The sequence below is a fragment of the Paramacrobiotus metropolitanus genome, unplaced genomic scaffold (assembly GCF_019649055.1).
Source record: "Paramacrobiotus metropolitanus isolate TYO unplaced genomic scaffold, Prichtersi_v1.0 Parri_scaffold0000092, whole genome shotgun sequence".
Lineage (NCBI taxonomy): Eukaryota > Metazoa > Tardigrada > Eutardigrada > Parachela > Macrobiotidae > Paramacrobiotus > Paramacrobiotus metropolitanus.
Window position 1 is genome coordinate 379,563 of NW_026570312.1, and position 19,846 is coordinate 399,408.

Consider the following 19,846-nt stretch of genomic DNA (forward strand, 5'->3'; position numbering starts at 1 on the left):
ATTAATGACCGGTAAAATTAAGCTCAATCTCATTTCTCGGCAATACAGTTAATATTGTTGTCAGTACTATGGTAAAGTGCATCATAGACTTTGTGATGTCACTGATGCTGGGTGACATTGTATTATTATATTTCCTGCTGAGTTAATTGACTGTTGTGCTAACTAGAAGTAAAGGCGGACGATGTTGAACATGCGGTTAAAATTCTGCGAACCAAACGTGAAATAAAATGGAGTTAATCAAACTCTTCGCCATGACCTAATGAAGCTTCCATGAAAATTACTTTATATGACTTTGTATGAATTGCAGCTCTCTTTACGCTTGTAGTAACCTCGGTACAATCAGATAGGAAAAGTTGCCGGTTAGTATGATTATTATTATTAATCGTTTGCGTTTCTAACTGCCAATCAACAATGAAAATGCATCCAGTTCCAGCGTTGATGGGCGCGTTATATGTCAGTGGTGGGTAGCCGATTACACGCGAATAATTATCATCGTTTCCATTCGTTGTGAAAAAGATTGTGTTTCCATTACAAACTACACTGTTTGAGCAGCTTCTCTACATCGTTTCGTTCGTTTTTTACCTGCCAACCAAAACGATATATGTATTTAACGGTATACTCTGTAAATTGCAGGCGGCTTATTTGTCGCTGATACGAGCATGCGGCAATTCCAGTGACAGTGTGCTGGGTCACCGGGAAGGCGAAGAAATTTGGAGCCGGGCTCATCAGCTTTTGCACTTCAAGTTACCTTAGTAATGGAGGTCGGTCGTCTGATGCGTAACTTTATTTGTCTTTGCGAAAAATCAAATTTATTAATTTCGGCACTGCTGTTTATACTTTAACAGTGAATACATGCACGAAAAATTTCGCTTTCGCGCACTCCCAAACACTTTTTTGCAGTAATGTATGACATTTTATGGCCAAATGAATTGTGTACACAGGCGTGAAAACCGTTTATTCGCGCAACGTCCGGCTGTGGAGTTACCGATAATACAATATTCCAAACGTTTATACACACGGAGTTGTGCCAAAAGTCTCATTACAAACCGATCCTGTTCAAATTTGAAATGAAGAAGTCCAGCACAATGCAGATCGTTTTTACATCAAATAAGCTTTCAACCATTTTGTTCAGCCTTTGAATTAATTTTTAAGAATACCCCGAGCAAAATCGCAAGCACTGGAAGCTGGCTAAATTACCGGCTGACGGTGTTCATTTACGAACGCCAACGTCAGAGTGGTCAACTGACGAACATCCACATCGGCGACATTGCACGCCGTCCACTCCCGCTGGCGGTAGGGTGTGGACTCTCGAGGATCGGCACTCTGATATTCGTTCAACGCCTGCAAACAGTAACGGCCAATTCGAAACAATTTAATACCGGCACTATGGTGCAAACCTACATGACTACATGAGGGACTTTCCGAGCGACCTTTTATTATCTGCCTTTTGCATAGAAAGAGCGATGTAAATCGAAGGTGAAATAATGCGAGCGTTAATAGTGCCTGTTGTTAGGGCTGGGCTAGGCTCGCACAGACACTCGAAAAAATTCTGCCGATTGAGGGAATCGAACCCACGACCTCCATACTCTAAGGCCGAGAGAGGCACCACTAGGCTTTCGGCAAAGCATACAAATTGTACTGAAATATTTTATCGAACGATCCTATAGAGCTCGGATGCCGCTCTGACACTTTTTACCTTCAAAATCACTTGAACCGCATCCGAAGCTCCCGGACCGTTCAGCGCACGAGGAATAGATTCCGCGATCCAATCCTGAACGGCCTGTCGATCCAGGGGCTCTGTGAGTACCAGATTCCTTTCGAACACATCCCACAGTTGCACCTCCATCTGCTGGCGCGACTGGACGTTGAATGCGTGTTGCGACACCAGCGCCTTAAAACTGTTATTAGGGAGGCGGCACTGCTTCCCCACCACCCTGTCGCAAGCACACTGCACAACTAGATCCACCGTTTCGCTGATCACCTTCTGGATACGATCCATCCATCCGCCGACATCGCAGTCATGGAACACCAGCACGGGCAGACGTCTCGGTTGGAGGATATGGTTAATCGGCGCAGACAGCTGCCGGCCGCTAGCGTCCTGCAGCGACAATTGACTGACTACCGCCAGTTTGGTGTCGCTGCGGAGGCATTTTTGCAGGGCTGCCGCCACCCAGTACAAACTGTCCGCGCGAAATTCCTCAACGCGATATTCCACGGAATTGCCGGAGACGCGCACATCAGGGAAGTGGGCGTGTGTCGTGAGAAGAGCGTTCCACAAATGGCAGACACGCCGACAACGGAGCCGTCCGAAGGAGTCCAGCGACTGGAAGATTTCTACTAATACAGCAGGCGGCTACCGCAATTTACTGGACTCAGGAACCGCCTTCGGCCAGAGTGGGTTGGCGGCCAGCCATATCTTTCTCCTTGCTTTATCACAGAAGTTCTCCTGCCAAGATCAGCAGTAGTATTATTAGTCTATTCCATTGAGCAGACAAACTCGTGAGGTAAGAGGCAGTTGCACTCTCCTTCTGCATTTCACACACTGATGCTCCCGCTCAATGTCCAAATTAAATCGAGAGCCGACAGCTATACGCAGCTGCTTATAATTATTGAAAAAGTTACCGAGTGATGGAACTGGTAAAGCGTTTAACCAATCGCCAGATTCTGGTTTTGATATAGACATGTACAAGAGTCATCCTCGGCTTTCGCCTCAGATGCTCTTGTGGTCCACAGTCAATTCCCTGAAAAATAATTCTGGTCAGTTATTTTTAAGCTTGGTTGTTGCGTGGGTTTTTACATTACATGAGTAGGTTGTGGCACTGCTCGTTGCTTGATTTAGCTTGCTCTAATCCGAAAACCGTGATAGGTTCACTCAATGTGAGACAAAATGCTAGCAGCACGACTAATAATCGAAGAGCGGGGCTAAGTGTCTAATATCTGCCCGGCTACGTTTCAGTAAATGGTGGAAATATATTTTGTTCCTGGACAATAATGGTATTGTTACATAATTTATGGCAGAGCAAAATAAACGGAAAGGTCACGGCGGCATAAGACCGGCCGGTTTCGTAGTCTAATATGCGGTGTTTACGGAAATATGCATAAACGGCAACGAACCAGACGGCAATTCAAATCAGGGATTATTGTTGAAGAAAATCAGACTGTATGGTGGTAACTGTGTCAGGAAAGCGCAAAAACAGCGGTATAAAAGAGCAACAAGTGGAACGGTATATCAGATAACAGCATGTACGGGCATATCGTCATTAGCAATCAGAAAAAGGCTAGCGCGTGCGAATATCGCTAAAAGAAATCTTTACGTGACACTTCTCTCCGTGGAAAAAGGACTGTCCGCAGTCCATAATTATACAAGAAAAACAGAAAAGCGAGTCAACCAGCAATACGATAAAGCAGCTATTTTTGCATTTTGAAATTTTCGAAACACATCCATGAAATAGCAGATAATAATATGCAAATAATATTTATACTTGATACTGTTAGAAGAAATACAGATAGTACAGCGGAATAATCTGCATTTTATTTTTGGAACGCTATTAGGGAAAACCGGGTGGAACCAAATTTTCATTTTATAAATGTTTTGGATTTTACGTTCCCTGACCCATTTTATAATAAATGCGGTTGGATCGATGATATCATTCGGTCGCTCTTGAACTTGAACTTTGATCAGCGGTTAACCGTACACCAAAACCACAACACCACACCGTATTCACGCGAATAAACAGATATGTCATTTCCTGAGGCAAAACCGACACAACAAAAGTTATAGATATTAAGTCACTGGTTTCGAACATTGTTCGTTCGCTTATCTAAACACACGCCTCTTTTCCCTTTTTTTTAAATGCAACTTTAGTGCATTCAGTCTACGATGCTAAACTCATGTCTGACTGGGAAAATTTTTTTTTGTTCGTCTTCTGCGATCGAGTCAGGCGTGTGCGATCTCGTACGGAATTCTTTTTTTTGTTTTTCTTTCACTGCAATTTTCAATGTTGTTGCTGTCAGGTTTTGGTCAAAGACATTAGAAGTTTTCTGCAGAGACTTCACAGCAGATGGTATTGCTGTTTCAGACAGGTTTTGTACATCGATTCTAGACTGCGTTGGTTCAGGAGTCTTGAAGCATGTGAGCGATTCTTCATTCGCGTAGACACTGTGCAAACAAACTGCTGCACCAGCTTATCCGCTAACTATTTTATTTTAAATTTCAATATCTAATTTTGCCCCAGAAAATTTCGATCTCAGTCCATTCACACAAACACCATGTGCTACCCATAGTTGTAATGCCGGTCGTTTAATCTGATCGCCCACTGTTCGTTGTCAGGTGGTTATCACTGATAAAAATCGGCGACCTAAAGCTTCAGGTAGCGAACCTAATATAACTGGGTTCGCTGGAGCGAACCTTAAAATTACTGGGTTCCCGGGGATAGAACCGGGTTTATCTCCAAGAACTTTTATTGAAATTCGAACTAAAATTGGACGATTCCCGAAGGAAATTTCCTGACCAATATTTTTGATAAATTTTCTACAAAAAAATAGAGTGATCCTTTTTACTGGAAAATTTAAGTACTTAATCCTGGCCATTGCAAACTCGACTAAATACAAGCGAGAACCAGACTTAAATTAATTATGAAAAGAAAATATAAGCATAAACAAAATAAAATACAATTTTTGAAGTTTTGCAATAAATTGTTTTTTTTTAAACTTTAAATTATTTGCTGGCTGACTTTACATCAGCGGTAAACAAAGCTAATGCTAAGCGGTTATATGCTGCTCACGGTCGGCGGAGTTCCGTAACGAACTGGTGCCAACTTGCGGCGCTGTTCCATCAACGCATTCCCAAAAGTCACCGTCGGTTCCGTCCGTGGGCCAGACGTGGGATCCGGAGAAGGAGTCCGGGTGCCGATTGTGGATCCATCCGAGTCCTCGGCGTCCATACGCGCATTAGCGTAGACAGGATCCTGTCGAACCGTGTCCGAAGGACGGTAACGCGGCGTCATGGGAATGTCCACCGTCCCTGTGGGTACAGTCCGAGAAAGGTTCCTGTCCTGGGTTTCCGTAGCGGTAGCGGTGACCGCGACCGTTTCCTGCCGTCGAGGCTGGAAATCGTATTGCCGGTGCGAACGCGGGCGGCAACAATCTCTAAGACAGCTTAAAAACGCGATCACCGTTCGGTGATACCGAACCAAAACATTACAGCAATAAAAACGGTAATCTTCGTAAGGGAAATGTTCAGAAGGCTGTGCCAGCTTATATATTTGAGCGTACTTTGTATGTATTTTGGACTTATAATAGTCGACAAATTTGAAATACCAGTCTCCAACATAAGGCCGGATAATTCGGCCGTCAAGTCCAAAAATCGGAAGAGTCAACGGACAAGGAATCACTGAGAGTTTCTTCTAGGTTATCGGTTAGGAATTTTGTCATGAAATGCCAATGAAATAGCGACTTATGGAAAGTCGGGTTTACCGGCGTCCACGTACCATCCTAGTAACGGTAAGGTGCTCCATGGATAAAGACCACGGAGTGACGATGGAGACAAACTGAATGTCTCTTTAGAGTTTCGCCATCGAGAGCAATGGTGTATCCGCGGTCATCGTTTTCGGCTGCGATGTATGGATCTGGTCCGCACGTGGAGTATTTTACTCCAATAGTAACGTTCACTTCAGTGAATTCGTAAATGGTGGCGGAGTCTCCGAGAACGACTGCGGCTTGACATTTCGGAAAACCCAGTTTGGCTCCGACGACAACTGACTGAGCAGAATCAGAGTTTCCATCCCGGTGCGATCTGCCTTGCATTGCAGCCGGTGTAGATGACTTAAGATTTTCAACTCTTGAAAGGCGAAGAAATCCTCAACGTGCTTAAGGTGGGACGATAGCAAGGTGGTGATTTCTGCCGAAAGGTTGGCATTCAACCGACTCTGGATGCCAACAGGAGGGCGAGCTGGTGGACGGATTTTCTCAGTGACGTTAGGTAGATACCAAGCGTGGTAAAATTTTATCCGGAGTGTCGGGTGGGAACGGACGTAATGAACAGATGCGCCTTCATTGCACGTTCGTTCCATTTTTTCCTCAACCGTGAAGCTGAGTTGATGTAGATGGTCACGAATGTGGATATCTCCTATTGGAACAACTGTCCCTCGCTGTTAAGAACCGTGTTAGCGCGACACTTCGTTTGATTTTTGTCAGTTGTCCACACGTAAGTTACGTGTGGATGGACACTGGATTCAGCGCGAATAGACGAAGAGATTTCCCTTGTGGTAGAGAGTACCGGACAGTCGTCACACGTCGTCTCGAGAGTTACATTTTCCAGAAGGCAGGTAACGACTTCGGCACGTCGGAACTGGTTCCACCGGCGGTCAACTACGGGTATCGCGTCGTACACCCACGAACGTCTGCTTTTAGTCATTACGTTTCCATTGCAGACCTTCGTTCTTGCCATCTCACGGCACTGGTCAGCGGTGACCGGAAGTGCGACTTCGAAATTCTGGCTAATATAGCCTCCGAAAAAGAACCCCTCCTGTATCGTACTTTTCATAATCATACGACATACGGAGCCGGAGAAAAGTCGAGTAATGTTCTTATAGTCGAAAATGTAATATTTCACGTCGTGAGTTTCTCGGATCGGGCTATCTAACTGATCGCACCGAATTTGTGCCGAAAGGACGGTGATTCCGACGTATTTACTGCGTGAGCAGTCGCATAGCGTCGTATTTAATCCGGAAGTACCCGACAAGGTACAAAGTAAAAGAAACAGCGATAGCGTCACGAAACTGGGTAAACCAGCGCGCATGCGTTTTGCAGGAACTGGAGGCGGCGGTGCCTCGCTTTCTGGTCCAGAGTCGTCGCTGGTAAGACCTTCCCGATTTCCTGGTTTAGCCGGAGCGTATGCGGGGTTGTGAACCGTAAGTCCCTTTCTCGGTGGTTCTTCGTCCAAATTCACAGTTACGGTAGATTCCGCGTCGGAATCAGAATATGCTTCCAGAGGGGGTGGACTGTCAGAGCCCTTTCTCGCAGTAGAAGCGTTTCCCGTCATCGGAAACAAATGTGCGCAATGAGGACAAGTTGCATAAGTGCCCTTTCCAAAATAGACACAGATATACCGCTCAAACTGTTCTTTCCGTCGCTGTACTTGGCTAAGCTAGCCGTAGGAAATTACGGATTAACACGCGGTTTTCCTGCACCTTTCGCATGCAGATGCGCAACGACACAACTTGATATGACGACACCTTTGTTGGCCTTTCAGTGTAACACTGACCCGGGCCGATGCGATGCCCGGACCATTAATTACTCCGAGCTCAATGCACCGATCGTGAGGTGTAGCAATCGGGCTCAACGTTACGGTCTTTACTTATATAATAAGCTTGTTCCAAATGTCTTCTGTCTAAAATGCTTTTATAAAGCCACCAACCACGAATTGTTTACCGACGGCTACTTCCAGCATCCTAACGACAACTTTTAACGGTCAAATCGTTAGGATGCTGGAAGTAGCCGTCGGTAAACAACTCGTGGTTGGTGGCTTTATAAAAGCATTTTAGACAGAAGACATTTGGAACAAGCTTATTATATAAGTAAAGACCGTAACGTTGAGCCCGATTGCTACACCTCACGATCGGTGCATTGAGCTCGGAGTAATTAATGGTCCGGGCATCGCATCGGCCCGGGTCAGTGTTACACTGAAAGGCCAACAAAGGTGTCGTCATATCAAGTTGTGTCGTTGCGCATCTGCATGCGAAAGGTGCAGGAAAACCGCGTGTTAATCCGTAATTTCCTACGGCTAGCTTAGCCAAGTACAGCGACGGAAAGAACAGTTTGAGCGGTATATCTGTGTCTATTTTGGAAAGGGCACTTATGCAACTTGTCCTCATTGCGCACATTTGTTTCCGATGACGGGAAACGCTTCTACTGCGAGAAAGGGCTCTGACAGTCCACCCCCTCTGGAAGCATATTCTGATTCCGACGCGGAATCTACCGTAACTGTGAATTTGGACGAAGAACCACCGAGAAAGGGACTTACGGTTCACAACCCCGCATACGCTCCGGCTAAACCAGGAAATCGGGAAGGTCTTACCAGCGACGACTCTGGACCAGAAAGCGAGGCACCGCCGCCTCCAGTTCCTGCAAAACGCATGCGCGCTGGTTTACCCAGTTTCGTGACGCTATCGCTGTTTCTTTTACTTTGTACCTTGTCGGGTACTTCCGGATTAAATACGACGCTATGCGACTGCTCACGCAGTAAATACGTCGGAATCACCGTCCTTTCGGCACAAATTCGGTGCGATCAGTTAGATAGCCCGATCCGAGAAACTCACGACGTGAAATATTACATTTTCGACTATAAGAACATTACTCGACTTTTCTCCGGCTCCGTATGTCGTATGATTATGAAAAGTACGATACAGGAGGGGTTCTTTTTCGGAGGCTATATTAGCCAGAATTTCGAAGTCGCACTTCCGGTCACCGCTGACCAGTGCCGTGAGATGGCAAGAACGAAGGTCTGCAATGGAAACGTAATGACTAAAAGCGGACGTTCGTGGGTGTACGACGCGATACCCGTAGTTGACCGCCGGTGGAACCAGTTCCGACGTGCCGAAGTCGTTACCTGCCTTCTGGAAAATGTAACTCTCGAGACGACGTGTGACGACTGTCCGGTACTCTCTACCACAAGGGAAATCTCTTCGTCTATTCGCGCTGAATCCAGTGTCCATCCACACGTAACTTACGTGTGGACAACTGACAAAAATCAAACGAAGTGTCGCGCTAACACGGTTCTTAACAGCGAGGGACAGTTGTTCCAATAGGAGATATCCACATTCGTGACCATCTACATCAACTCAGCTTCACGGTTGAGGAAAAAATGGAACGAACGTGCAATGAAGGCGCATCTGTTCATTACGTCCGTTCCCACCCGACACACCGGATAAAATTTTACCACGCTTGGTATCTACCTAACGTCACTGAGAAAATCCGTCCACCAGCTCGCCCTCCTGTTGGCATCCAGAGTCGGTTGAATGCCAACCTTTCGGCAGAAATTACCACCTTGCCATCGTCCCACCTTCAGTACGTTGAAGATTTCTTCGCCTTTCAAGAAATGAAAATCTTAAATCATCTGCACCGGCTGCAAATCATCTGCACCCTCCCCACCAGCTCGCCCGTCCGACCGAGCAGTTAAGGGAATCGGTACATAATTGTTGCTGTCGATCACTTGACAACGTGGATCGAAGCGCGGCCCGTTAAGGCTGCAACTGCCGCCATTGCGGCTCATTTTCTGTACGAGCAAGTTATTTCCAGACATGGGTGCCCACGGTCGATCCTTACGGATCTCGGGACTCATTCCACCGGAAGTCTCTTGCGACATTTATTGCGCCTAGCGCGCATTACTCACCGTACGACTACGGCATACAATCCTAAGGCCGATGGCCTTACCGAAAGGATAAATGGTGTTCTCGTTAAAGCGATTGCGCACTATGTGTCCCCGACACATAGAAATTGGGATGACCTTATTCGCAAGAAGAAGACAAAAATAATAAAATGAAATCCAGAAAGCTGTACATAGATTTCCGAATTATGAAACCACAGAAAAGAGAATCTTATAATCGATGCGGATTTTGTCGATGCGCATTAACCATCAACTTGTTACAGCAAGGACACACGGTTTCTGTTATTTATTGGAAGACATAAAGGTCACTCAGGTTTTGTCGAGGCGCAACTAAATGTGCTCTCCTGGACTCAAGGACAATACAATGGACAAACAAAACTTTTGCATCATTGCTGAAAATTGTAGTACAAAAAATCTGCGAATTCATCAACATCATCACTTTCTTTTGTCTGCCAAACACTGTGAATTATTCGGCTCGTATGGTCACGTGAAACAGTTTTATATGAGAATTGCATTTCACAACAGATTATTGAAAATAATGAGATAAAAGAATATATCGATTTATTCCAGTGCAAAAATGAAATTCATACATAAGAATGCTTACAACAAGGGCACGTTGCCTCAGCAATATATTTTTGTATATACGCATCCGTACTTTTCTCACGAACATTAATACCGCTTCCGATGGGGTTGAATGTTACGTAATCAATTAATAATGCCTTAGGATTACTTTCGAAAAAGGTATCACAAAAAGAATCGAAAGCTTTTTCGTCAGCGTGATTTGCATTCCGAAAGAAGCGCCAGTAGATTACGCCACGTACGGCCACAAAGAATTTTATAGTCGACTAACATTTTTTAAAACGCATAACAGAAAGTAAAGAGATGCCGCATAATAATTTTCATGGAAAGAGAATGCACGCAATAAAGACGATTAGAAAATGCAAATATTGAAATACTAAAATAAGGAGATCAGCGATTTATTCTATTCAGGAACTTGCAGCACATTGCGCATACCACCGAGCGATACCAAACGATCAACAATATCCTGGACAAGAGAATCCGTAATAGGCATTTTAAATAAAATCCCTGTATCTTCAGTAGTCAGATTTTTCCACTCGACATACAATACAGTCGAATATTGAATAAACAGATTATTGCAAAATGCCGCTAGTTCATTATTATTTTGGAAAGAATAAGTCTGCGACAATTGATGTATATACACCTGATTATTAATTCGCTGAACTAGTGACAATTCGTATACCATATTTAAATTTTATAACAAACGATGCATAATTGATAAGAGGGATAAATGATAACAAACATCTCGACAACAGTCAAAAGTGCACAACGGTATTATAGCATATACATTACGGCAGAATATCTGACATCACTTGATGCACTGACTCTAACGTCCCAATAGGAAGGTATAAGAGTATGGTATATTCAAATATACCATCGGCAAATTAGCGTTGGTGAAAAATTAATTTATTTTAAAATTAATAACTGCTGCAACTTACAATACGGTGTTGCGCTTGATCCATCGTTGAACTGAGAACGCGGAAAAACGGCTTCCGTATACGAAACGTAAGGCGACCGGGTGGCCAGTTAACGGAATAACGATGCCGTAAATACCGATCGCACGCGACTGTAGTAACCGCCAGGTGGCTTCTCAGTCGTCGGACCATTTGTTACATAATTTATGGCAGAGCAAAATAAACGGAAAGGTCACGGCGGCATAAGACCGGCCGGTTTCGTAGTCTAATATGCGGTGTTTACGGAAATATGCATAAACGGCAACGAACGAGACGGCATTTCAAGTCAGGGATTATTGTTGAAGGAAATCAGACTGTATGGCGGTAACTGTGTCAGGAAAGCGCAAAAACAGCGGTATAAAAGAGCAACAAGTGGAACGGTATATCAGATAACAGCATGTACGAGCATATCGCCCTTAACAATCAGAAAAAGGCTAGCGCGTGCGAATATCGCTAAAAGAAATCTTTACGTGACAGTATTTACAGGGATATTACTACCGGTCATGGGAAGTACCGGTACCGGCATTCGAGCGATGGTCCCAGGGCAGATATTTTCGGAAACAAACTGCATGTGGGACCCTTTTGGAACATGCTGAGTTTAGTGGTGAAATCGGTTTCTTAATTTGTTTTGCGGTTTTTTCTAGCCACGTTCCGCGACCACGAGGCGGCCGAACATAATATAGATCAATTTCCTTGATATTTCCTTGATATACATTTATATATATTGGGAACAGATTGAGACATGAAAAAAATTAATGTGGTACACAATAAAAGTTACAGAGTAGTAAGTACGTCAGATGCCGACAGAGCCTGCGAAGCATATCCCAGAATACCTCATCCAAAAGAAGAAAGGAGAGAATCAAAATTCGAATATTTGGTGCTCTTCGAAAACAGTGAATTCCGTTTACTCTACGGACTACGACATTAGCCGTATATGTAATAATTATTTAGTCATGTGCTTGATCGAGACAGAGCAACAAAATAATCGCAGAGCTCTGCGCATGCCTTTGGGCATGCAAAGTTGCCCGAAAAATTTAATTAAGCAGACTTCGCTGCCTTGAATGCACTGCTCAGAGGGAAAGCTTGTGTTCGAGCAAGAGTTACCGGCTGCTTTAATGTTGGGCAGACCAACTAACAGGAGCTTAATTAATGACTAGAATCAATGAATCATGCGGCAAAAAGACTAATAAATGGTTGGAAATTAAGCTTGAAGGTAAATTTGCTTTAGCCGGTAATAGCCCCAGCAGTGCAGCAGGCCAAGTATTCTGTTTTCATTACGCCGCGGTCGCTAATTTTTCGTCGACGATCAAACGTTTTGTTGTGAAATACCAGGATGTCAGAAAATGCCGGCTTACCCATGCATGTCGTGTTTCTACTGCTTCTTTTCTTCTTTTGTGTTGATGCTTCCAGTTGGACAGAAAATCATAGTCACCATAATCCTGAGCATCATAGTAATCTGAGCGTATTCAAAAACAGCCAGGAAAACCTAAGTCGTGCTGGAAATCACAGCCATTTCGAAGTCGGTCGGTATACCGAAGAACAAGCCCACGGAACGTACCTTGCTTGCCGGGCTGTGTGCTTTTGCTTGCTGGCTCTGTGCACCGTGGGCAACGGACTGAATCTGGTGGTGTTAATCCGCAGTGTACCCACGTGGAGGACATCGGCATGCCATTACCTGATTGCAACAGCCGTTGCTGATTTATTAGCGCTGTACGTTAGCAACAAGTAACGTGAAGCGTGGAGCGTTTTTTAACACCCAAGAAAGCACTAAGGGTTATTTTGAAAAACGCTCATTCCACTTCGAAGGCAAGACACGGCCGCATTCGATTCGATTCGCAGTCGTACATAACATAATGGTTGCCATGTGGTAGGTAACCATGCGTTAGATAGAGGCTTACTGCTAATCTATTTTATCTGTTTCGGACTTCACCGGACGAAAGTGAGTTTGACTGAAAAATTTTATGGCATGAAGTAAAGTCGGCAATTTGATCGATCGAAGAGTAGCGAAGGTCTTTCATGCACAGAATTAATGGAAATTGTGATATTCCTTTCGTCGGTCACAGCCACGGAATGCAGGTAATACTGTACTCAAATATTTCTGATAATTTTGCGGCAGGTTTTTTAGTTTACATTATGTGCTCCTACATTATGTAGGAGCACATTGGAATGTGCTCATACATTATGTAGGAGCACATTGCATCGGTTTCATCATTTCTTGGAGGAGAAAAACGGAACGGAACTGTAGTATCCAAACAAACGTAATCCAATATGCTCCTGCAATGTGCTCCTACATATGTAGGAGCACATTGCAATGTGCTCCTACATATATGTGCTCCTACATATGTAGGAGGACATTGCAATATGCATCTACATAATGTAGGAGTACATTGCAGGAGCATATTGTATGTGGAGATTATAAGGGATAGGTGGTAATTATTGTGGTGTGAAAAATGGTTGGAGCATAATGTAGGAGCATATTGCAGGAGCTTATTGTAGGAGCATAATATTAGGTACAAGTATCGGGTAGTAAAGACAATAAAGATGATATGTTTGAAAGAAACTGATAATGAAGGGGTGAATGTTGTAACAGAGGGAAGGTTGTAGGGGATTTTACTGTAGTCTGACATAAGTGTGTTCGACTTATTGGTTGTTCATACTTCATAGTTTAATGAAGTGTAACAGGAAGCAGAGTGTGTTGTGTGTTATGAGTTGTGGTGGTGGATGGTGATGGATTACTGTGAAAAATTCATGAAAGTTCGAGAAAGTTGATTGGTTAATAGAGCAGACCATGATGTTCTGATCTGATGGTTATGGATGCTTAGTAACAGGTGGTTTTTATGGGAAGGAGGTTGCGATGTACATTAAAAAGTTGTTCGAGAAAGTGTTAGGGTGATTCGGTTTGTTGACCGGATTTTTTTAGTTCGGTAGGTATAGAAGGAATTCCGGAATAAGCAGAAGTTGCGTGTGAGCTGTTATGGATTCGAAGAAGTTTGCAGTGAAGAAGATTTTTCTCCTGTTGATTATTTTGTGGTGGTCGGTTTGGATTTTAGTACAGTGCTGATTCAGGCTGCCGTGTTTTGTTTGACTTTAGTACGTTTTTTTAGCTTCTGTATGGGTTAGTAAGTTTTCTTGCACAGAGATCTGCGTTAAATTTTTTTATGTATTATTATCCTTAAATCCTTAATAAAATAATGGAAGGTGATTCTAATCGGAAGAAATATGCGTGAATACATGCGTGAATATAGAAAACGTAAAATGCAAATTGAGGGTAATTGGAGTAGGAAGATAATTGAAGCAAGTAATGCTGAATAAATAGGTTTATGAAGCGCTAACTATTTTGATTTGTAATAATGTGTTTTATGCGAACTGAAAAATTCGTGATTTGGAAAATTTAGATACCAGTGTGGCTGAAATCATCATGAAAATCGGTTTTATGGATAGGGCTGCTTTATTAGATACGAATGATGTCATACCGCTTAAGTGCACACAGGGTTATGAACGTGCTTTTCCAGACCCAAATTAAATTATAATGATAATTTATTCTGGGTCTGAAACTGAGACCCTGGACTAGAAAAAAGAGCTTATCTTTGTTATGGTGGTTTACCAGGTGATCGGCTTTATAATGTTTCACCTGAAAAATATTTTAAATTACGTCTTAAAGTGCAGACAATAGGCTTCAAAAAGATTGCCCCTACGTTTTTCGAGCTCTAAATCTCTATCAACGGGATTAGTTAAAACGGAAAATCAATAATGTTCTCAAAAAGGACAATTTTTGTATAGGAAAAGATTAGGTAACAAAAGTGTGGCTAATTATTTTTACCCAAAAATTTTGTACTATACTATTTTCCTGTTTATGTACTATACTGTTCATGTACTATGCTCCTATTCATGTACTATATTATTTTCGATAACAAAAGATTCAATTTCAAAGCCATCAAATTAAACGTCCTATTTTTATAAAGCCATTGCCGGCATTGGTGTTATCACTGCCACTAAACAGACCGACCGTTTCATCCTGGATAATGAGCTTTATTTGAAATTAATTCAACAATGAACATATAATTTTCATTCTCATCTGGAATTCTGTATGTATAGCAAAAACTTGACTACTTTCAGTCAATACTACAGAATTCTGTTAGAAATCATGCTGTTAGAAATCAAAATTATAAACCTCCTCGAGGCTGCAGTTAGATTTATGTAGTTGGGCTCAGTAGTGCACACAGTTACAAATACGATACTCATAAATTATTTATATTATTGTTTTTTTTTATGAACCTGCCGCTGTACAATCGAGTGAAACGAGATTGGGGCCACGTAGTGTATATTATACCAGACAAGTTAGCCAAATGGCCGCGTACTGCGCGATTGTATCAACCACGGTCACATCCATACTAGCCTAGTGGCTTCTAGTTCCCTCGCGAAAGCCGTACTAAATATTATAACGGACGGCTGATGATGGGCCTCCGTTTACTGTGGGTTGGCTACACGCCGCGCCACGACGCACAACAACCGAAGGTGATGGTCAAAATTGTAAAGCCAAAGACGCTACACAGTTCAAGGAACTACTGGAATCAGGAAGACGAAAGGGCATTCCGATCGAACGATCGAACGAAGTTCGAACGAAAGAAAGAAAGCTGTCTCATCAAAATTTATTAGCAATTTAAGAAGTGCGGGACTGCCGGTGGCTGCGAAGCGACTGATTTCCGTACACCCATTCGCAACTCCGAAGAAACTAGAATTTCGGAACTTAAGACCGCCCACGGGCTAACAATTACATCATCGGCTTTATCACCGACCAATAAAAAAAACATGATTATTTGAGTTATAGCACTACTGCTGTAATATCCTTTGACTTTCCGGTTCAGTGGCACAAACTCCGCCGTACAGGTACTAGCGGAACTTTTTGACGCCAAACACTAGTCATGCCAAGAACCTTAATTCAATAAGCGGAATCTGTAGCCAGCGTAGCTGTGTTGCAGATCCGTGAAAACCATGGAATGCCAGAACAGGAAAACACTCACAAAACCCAGAAAGAACCAGCAGCAGGCCGGAGGGCCGAGTTATGAGCCATGCCTAAACTCGCATTGACAGTTGACACAGAGAAAAATATATTACTCGAAACGGAAAATACATAAAATTACCTATGGCTTTGGTCTTTGCTTATTTTCTAACGTTCTCTTATGTATCCCTAGATGGTTGGGTGTTTTTGTTGACTTCTTGTCGGAAAAAGGGGTGAGGAGAAGCTACAAGGCACTCGGCATGTGGTTCTTTCTCCCATGGTTATCCGAAGCTTCGATGATTTTATCCGATTGGTAAGGGTTTTGTGAATGTCAGAAATACGAAGTACAGATGTATGTGCAAGTGGTTGGTTCATGGTTGACGTTGCAGGACTCTCGTTGTGTTCTCTTGGGAACGGCTTCGTGTGATTCTCAGTCCTTTTCGATTCGGATTTCTACAGCGGGTTGCAACGGCGCGTATTCTGATTGTAGTTATCGTTATTCTGTCACTCGCCTGCTTTATGCACGAATTTGCTTATGCCTACTGTAACTGGGTGAACAGACCTTCCGGCCCTTCGTATAACCCTACTGCCTATGCCTGGGTGCATTCGTGGCACCGTCTCCATAATCTGGCGCTTGTATGTACTGAAATAAAACATTTATTATGATTCTACGAATGAATATTCATGTGCAAAATGTTAAATAAGTTATTATCCAAATGTTTTACTTAGGATATCACATTATTTATCACATCCGTTTCAATTGCAGTTGGTAGTGCGCATTTTCACATTTGTGCTGATCCTTATCCCCGGTGTGATTCTAATTGCCTTCCTTGCACGTCAACGGCAATCCGAGTTCGTAGAACGCGTCGCGCGCAAAACGCAAGGAATACGAGAAACTTGTCAACACCGGCCAGCAAGTCTATGTCGCAACACGGAATCAACATCATCCTGCTGATCAGCTCCATGCTCTATCTTATCACTCGTAGCCCGGTAATGTTCCACTTGTGTGCCTGGGCTTTACCAGAAAACCTTAGGAATAAATTTTCTTACACTGCCGACGGTAGCATAACCAACTTCATGGAGCCGATATTCAGGGTGATAGTGGCGACGGGCTATTCCTTGAATTTTTACGTTTACTTGTTAACTGATCGTCAGTATCGAGGTCGTTTTCTCCAACAAGTCGTTCGACCAGTGTGTCGTCTATTTCATCCTACAATGTTCGCTGAAGCAACATCGGAGCGGCGATCTGCCAGTCGATCAACCGGAACTACGCAGCTATGACAGTGCCCGTTTGTCCATTAGATAAAATTTTATCACGATGATAATACGATGTCTATTTATATTACGATGTTATACTTGAGTCGTGGTATAATGCAGGCCTTAGTTTTCATTTCGAAGAAAGCACTCTGCAGTTAACGTGTGTAGCCGGCAGAAAGGTTGACTGGCTCACAGCTCACGGAACAAACCTTTTTGCCGGCAAAAAGGTTTGTTTACTTTTTTTACGGGCGAAATGGCTCACGATCATGGATCACCGCAGTATGACCGCCATTGTGAAGACTCTATGCGAATGAGATAACGCATTTAAATAAATCGGGTTTTGTTCTGCTTACATATGTGTTAGTGCAACAACATGTACAGAAGCTACATACGGTAACATATGTACTTTAGCCAACTGCGTAGACCAAAAAGGGGTTTTCCATGGTGTTCTAATTTCTTGTTCTGTTATCAAAATACTGAAGGTGTCAGTCAACATTAGCACTTATGAACAAAGCGTTAGACTTACGCACAATGCCGCCAAGCAAGTTGTGAAATTTGGGACCCGTGAGCCATTCTGCCTGGCAAAATGGCTCACGGTTAAAGTGCACATATGTGCACTATAAAGTTTGCAATAGTTTCAAGTCTCACATGTTATTCTAATTGTTGCAAAGATCACGTAAAGGCAACTGTCGCATACCTTATTTTTACCGTACACATTCTTATACTCTAGAGCAATCCCGTTTGTCAAACATGCTCACAGGCGTGAGCCATTCTGCCCGGACGCAGGCTCACGTTCGTGAGCCTGCGTGCCGGGCAGGATGGCTCACGAACGTTTCACGTTTGCACTCGAAAACTTAAAAGTTTTTGCTCTGCTCTTTTTTCTAGCTATATGATAATGATTTTGCTGCATGATGAAGCGAAATAAGTTAGTAACGTTACCAACTTACCTTAGAAGTATATGGAAATATACACAAGCGGCTCGCCTAAGTATTGTGCAATAGCACTGCCATGGCACAGCGCATCTGACAAGAGCGGCATAATTATGGACTTCAGAGTCACTATTTAGTCACTTGCGTGGCTATCCTACTTGTGTGAGCGTGAGCCTGTGTGCCGGGCAGGATGGCTCACGTGTAAGGGTTTCTCTACCCAAACCGAAGAATAATTTTAGCTAATGGCACTTGAATGCACTCTTTTTCACTATGTTACCTATACAACTACAAACTGAATAAGTATGTGTATAATTATGCAACGCACAATGGTTTAAAACTTAAATGTGTCACGATAGTCTTACTAATCTTGCGGTGTTTCAAAGACTGCAATAGGCACGGTGAACTGATACGTTTCTGCAGGATGAAAGTGATTACAGAAATACTGAATCCAGTTTTGTTGTCTCAGCTTAATGTTCGTGTACAGATAACACAAACTCCGTATGCAATCGTGAGCCATTTTGCCGGGCAAGTTGGCTCACGGCAGTAAATTTCATTGTTACCAGGACGATATGCTTAGTATTTTACAAAGGCATCGAAGATTGCCGGCTGTAAGTAATACACCTACCCTAGTGATCAAATGGCAAATTTTACATCTAAGAATGATTTCTTCCGATATTAATATTGACGTTAATGACCGAACAATCGAAACATACTCGTACATATGCAGTTGTGGACCGGATTTTGTGTCTACGAATAGTAGTGGAGTTTGGACTGGGCTTACATGCCAGGGTAGCGTGCCTCCCTGTTTAGCCAGATCGCAGCTTGCGGTCTGGCTGACTTTGCTTTGCATTACAGATGAGCTGTGCATAATAATTATGTAGAATCTTGATTCTGATTCTGTAGTGTACAGCAGTATGCAGTGCCCAGTTAACGAATAGATTTCAATTACAATTACAAGATTACACGAATTTCAATGTTGGCCATCATGAAACGCTAGATCGATGATCGTGAGCCATTTTGCCCGTCAAAAAGGTTAACAAACTTTTTTGCCGAAGAAATGGTTTGATCCATGAGCCGTGAGCCAGTCAACCTTTCTGCCGGCTACAAACGTGTACTAGTATAACATCAATCAGAATATGTCATAAATCAATTAACGGTAAAATTAATGATGTATCTGTAGTCTCTGTACTTTACAATAATACTGGAAACATGCACGGCGACGGAATAAACAAGACGCCGAAAAAAATTAGATAGTTTTTTTCTTTAGATATCTCACGCTTTTCTTATATGTATTTCATCGATTTTTCTTTTTATTTTTAGTCTTTTTCTCTAAATTTCTCTTTTTATTCGGCAACAGCCAGTGCACATATCGGTATGCTTCCGCAGGTTTACACTAATTAAAATGATTTACTTTTAAACATTGAAAGAACACCCAAAATCATTAGTGTCGGTACAGATCTTATGACGAGCACTCAATGTACTCGTACCCAAAATAGCTGCTGTGCTTCCTCTTACTACAGCAAGATTTAATCGCTGTCTTAAAAAGGCCGTAGATCGATCAACACCAATGGCACGGTTAGTACACGCTAAATTTTTTCGGGCATGTGTTTCTAGTTGTATCCACAGTATCCCACCGTATTCAACAGTATCCTCTGCGTATCCTTCATGTATCCCCCAAGTTTTCTACTTTGTTTTAGTGGACAAGTTTTTGTTTCACAAAATGCGGTAACATCACAGTTTCAAA

The 19,846-nt window shown here is 42.9% G+C and overlaps 2 protein-coding genes across 10 annotated transcripts; one reads left to right on the plus strand and one right to left on the minus strand.

The window, feature by feature from the left end:
* Nucleotides 1-808: 808 nt before the first annotated feature.
* LOC129596548 (uncharacterized) lies at nt 809-11,313 on the minus strand. Of its 8 annotated transcripts, none has more exons than XR_008691447.1 (5): nt 5,490-5,836; nt 2,803-5,157; nt 2,623-2,741; nt 1,697-2,446; nt 809-1,341 (listed from the first exon to the last, which is right to left on the minus strand). XR_008691447.1 is itself a non-coding variant. In XM_055493862.1 (4 exons), exons 3-4 carry the CDS (start codon nt 1,997-1,999, stop codon nt 1,189-1,191), a joined length of 456 nt encoding a protein of 151 aa, XP_055349837.1. In that variant the 5' UTR covers nt 2,000-2,446; nt 2,623-2,741; nt 10,903-11,304; the 3' UTR covers nt 810-1,188. The 8 variants fall into 8 exon arrangements, 3 of the variants coding, with proteins under 3 accessions (XP_055349837.1, XP_055349838.1, XP_055349839.1); XR_008691444.1 differs by adding an exon at nt 10,903-11,313 and having other exon boundaries at nt 811-1,341; nt 2,803-5,794; XM_055493862.1 differs by lacking the exons at nt 2,803-5,157; nt 5,490-5,836 and adding an exon at nt 10,903-11,304 and having other exon boundaries at nt 810-1,341.
* An 863-nt stretch (nt 11,314-12,176) lies between these two features.
* On the plus strand, nt 12,177-17,521 carry LOC129596562 (uncharacterized). Of its 2 annotated transcripts, none has more exons than XM_055493889.1 (4): nt 12,177-12,993; nt 16,110-16,229; nt 16,306-16,552; nt 16,683-17,521. In XM_055493889.1, the coding sequence occupies exons 1-4, from the start codon at nt 12,947-12,949 to the stop codon at nt 16,869-16,871; spliced, it is 603 nt and encodes a 200-aa protein (XP_055349864.1). In that variant the 5' UTR covers nt 12,177-12,946; the 3' UTR covers nt 16,872-17,521. The 2 variants fall into 2 exon arrangements, with proteins under 2 accessions (XP_055349864.1, XP_055349863.1); XM_055493888.1 differs by having other exon boundaries at nt 12,177-12,627.
* The last annotated feature ends 2,325 nt before the right edge of the window (nt 17,522-19,846 follow it).

Bases quoted from the DNA above. Each gene is read 5' to 3' on its own strand.
- LOC129596548 (XM_055493864.1), bottom strand. From the start codon at position 1,999: ATGGATCGTATCCAGAAGGTGATCAGCGAAACGGTGGATCTAGTTGTG. The intron at 1,342-1,696 runs GTAAAAAGTGTC...TACTGTTTGCAG, and splicing joins CGGTTCAAGTGATTTTGAAG to GCGTTGAACGAATATCAGAG.
- LOC129596562 (XM_055493888.1), top strand. From the start codon at position 12,251: ATGTCAGAAAATGCCGGCTTACCCATGCATGTCGTGTTTCTACTGCTT. The intron at 16,230-16,305 runs GTAAGGGTTTTG...TTGACGTTGCAG, and splicing joins TCGATGATTTTATCCGATTG to GACTCTCGTTGTGTTCTCTT. The intron at 16,553-16,682 runs GTATGTACTGAA...TTTCAATTGCAG, and splicing joins GTCTCCATAATCTGGCGCTT to TTGGTAGTGCGCATTTTCAC.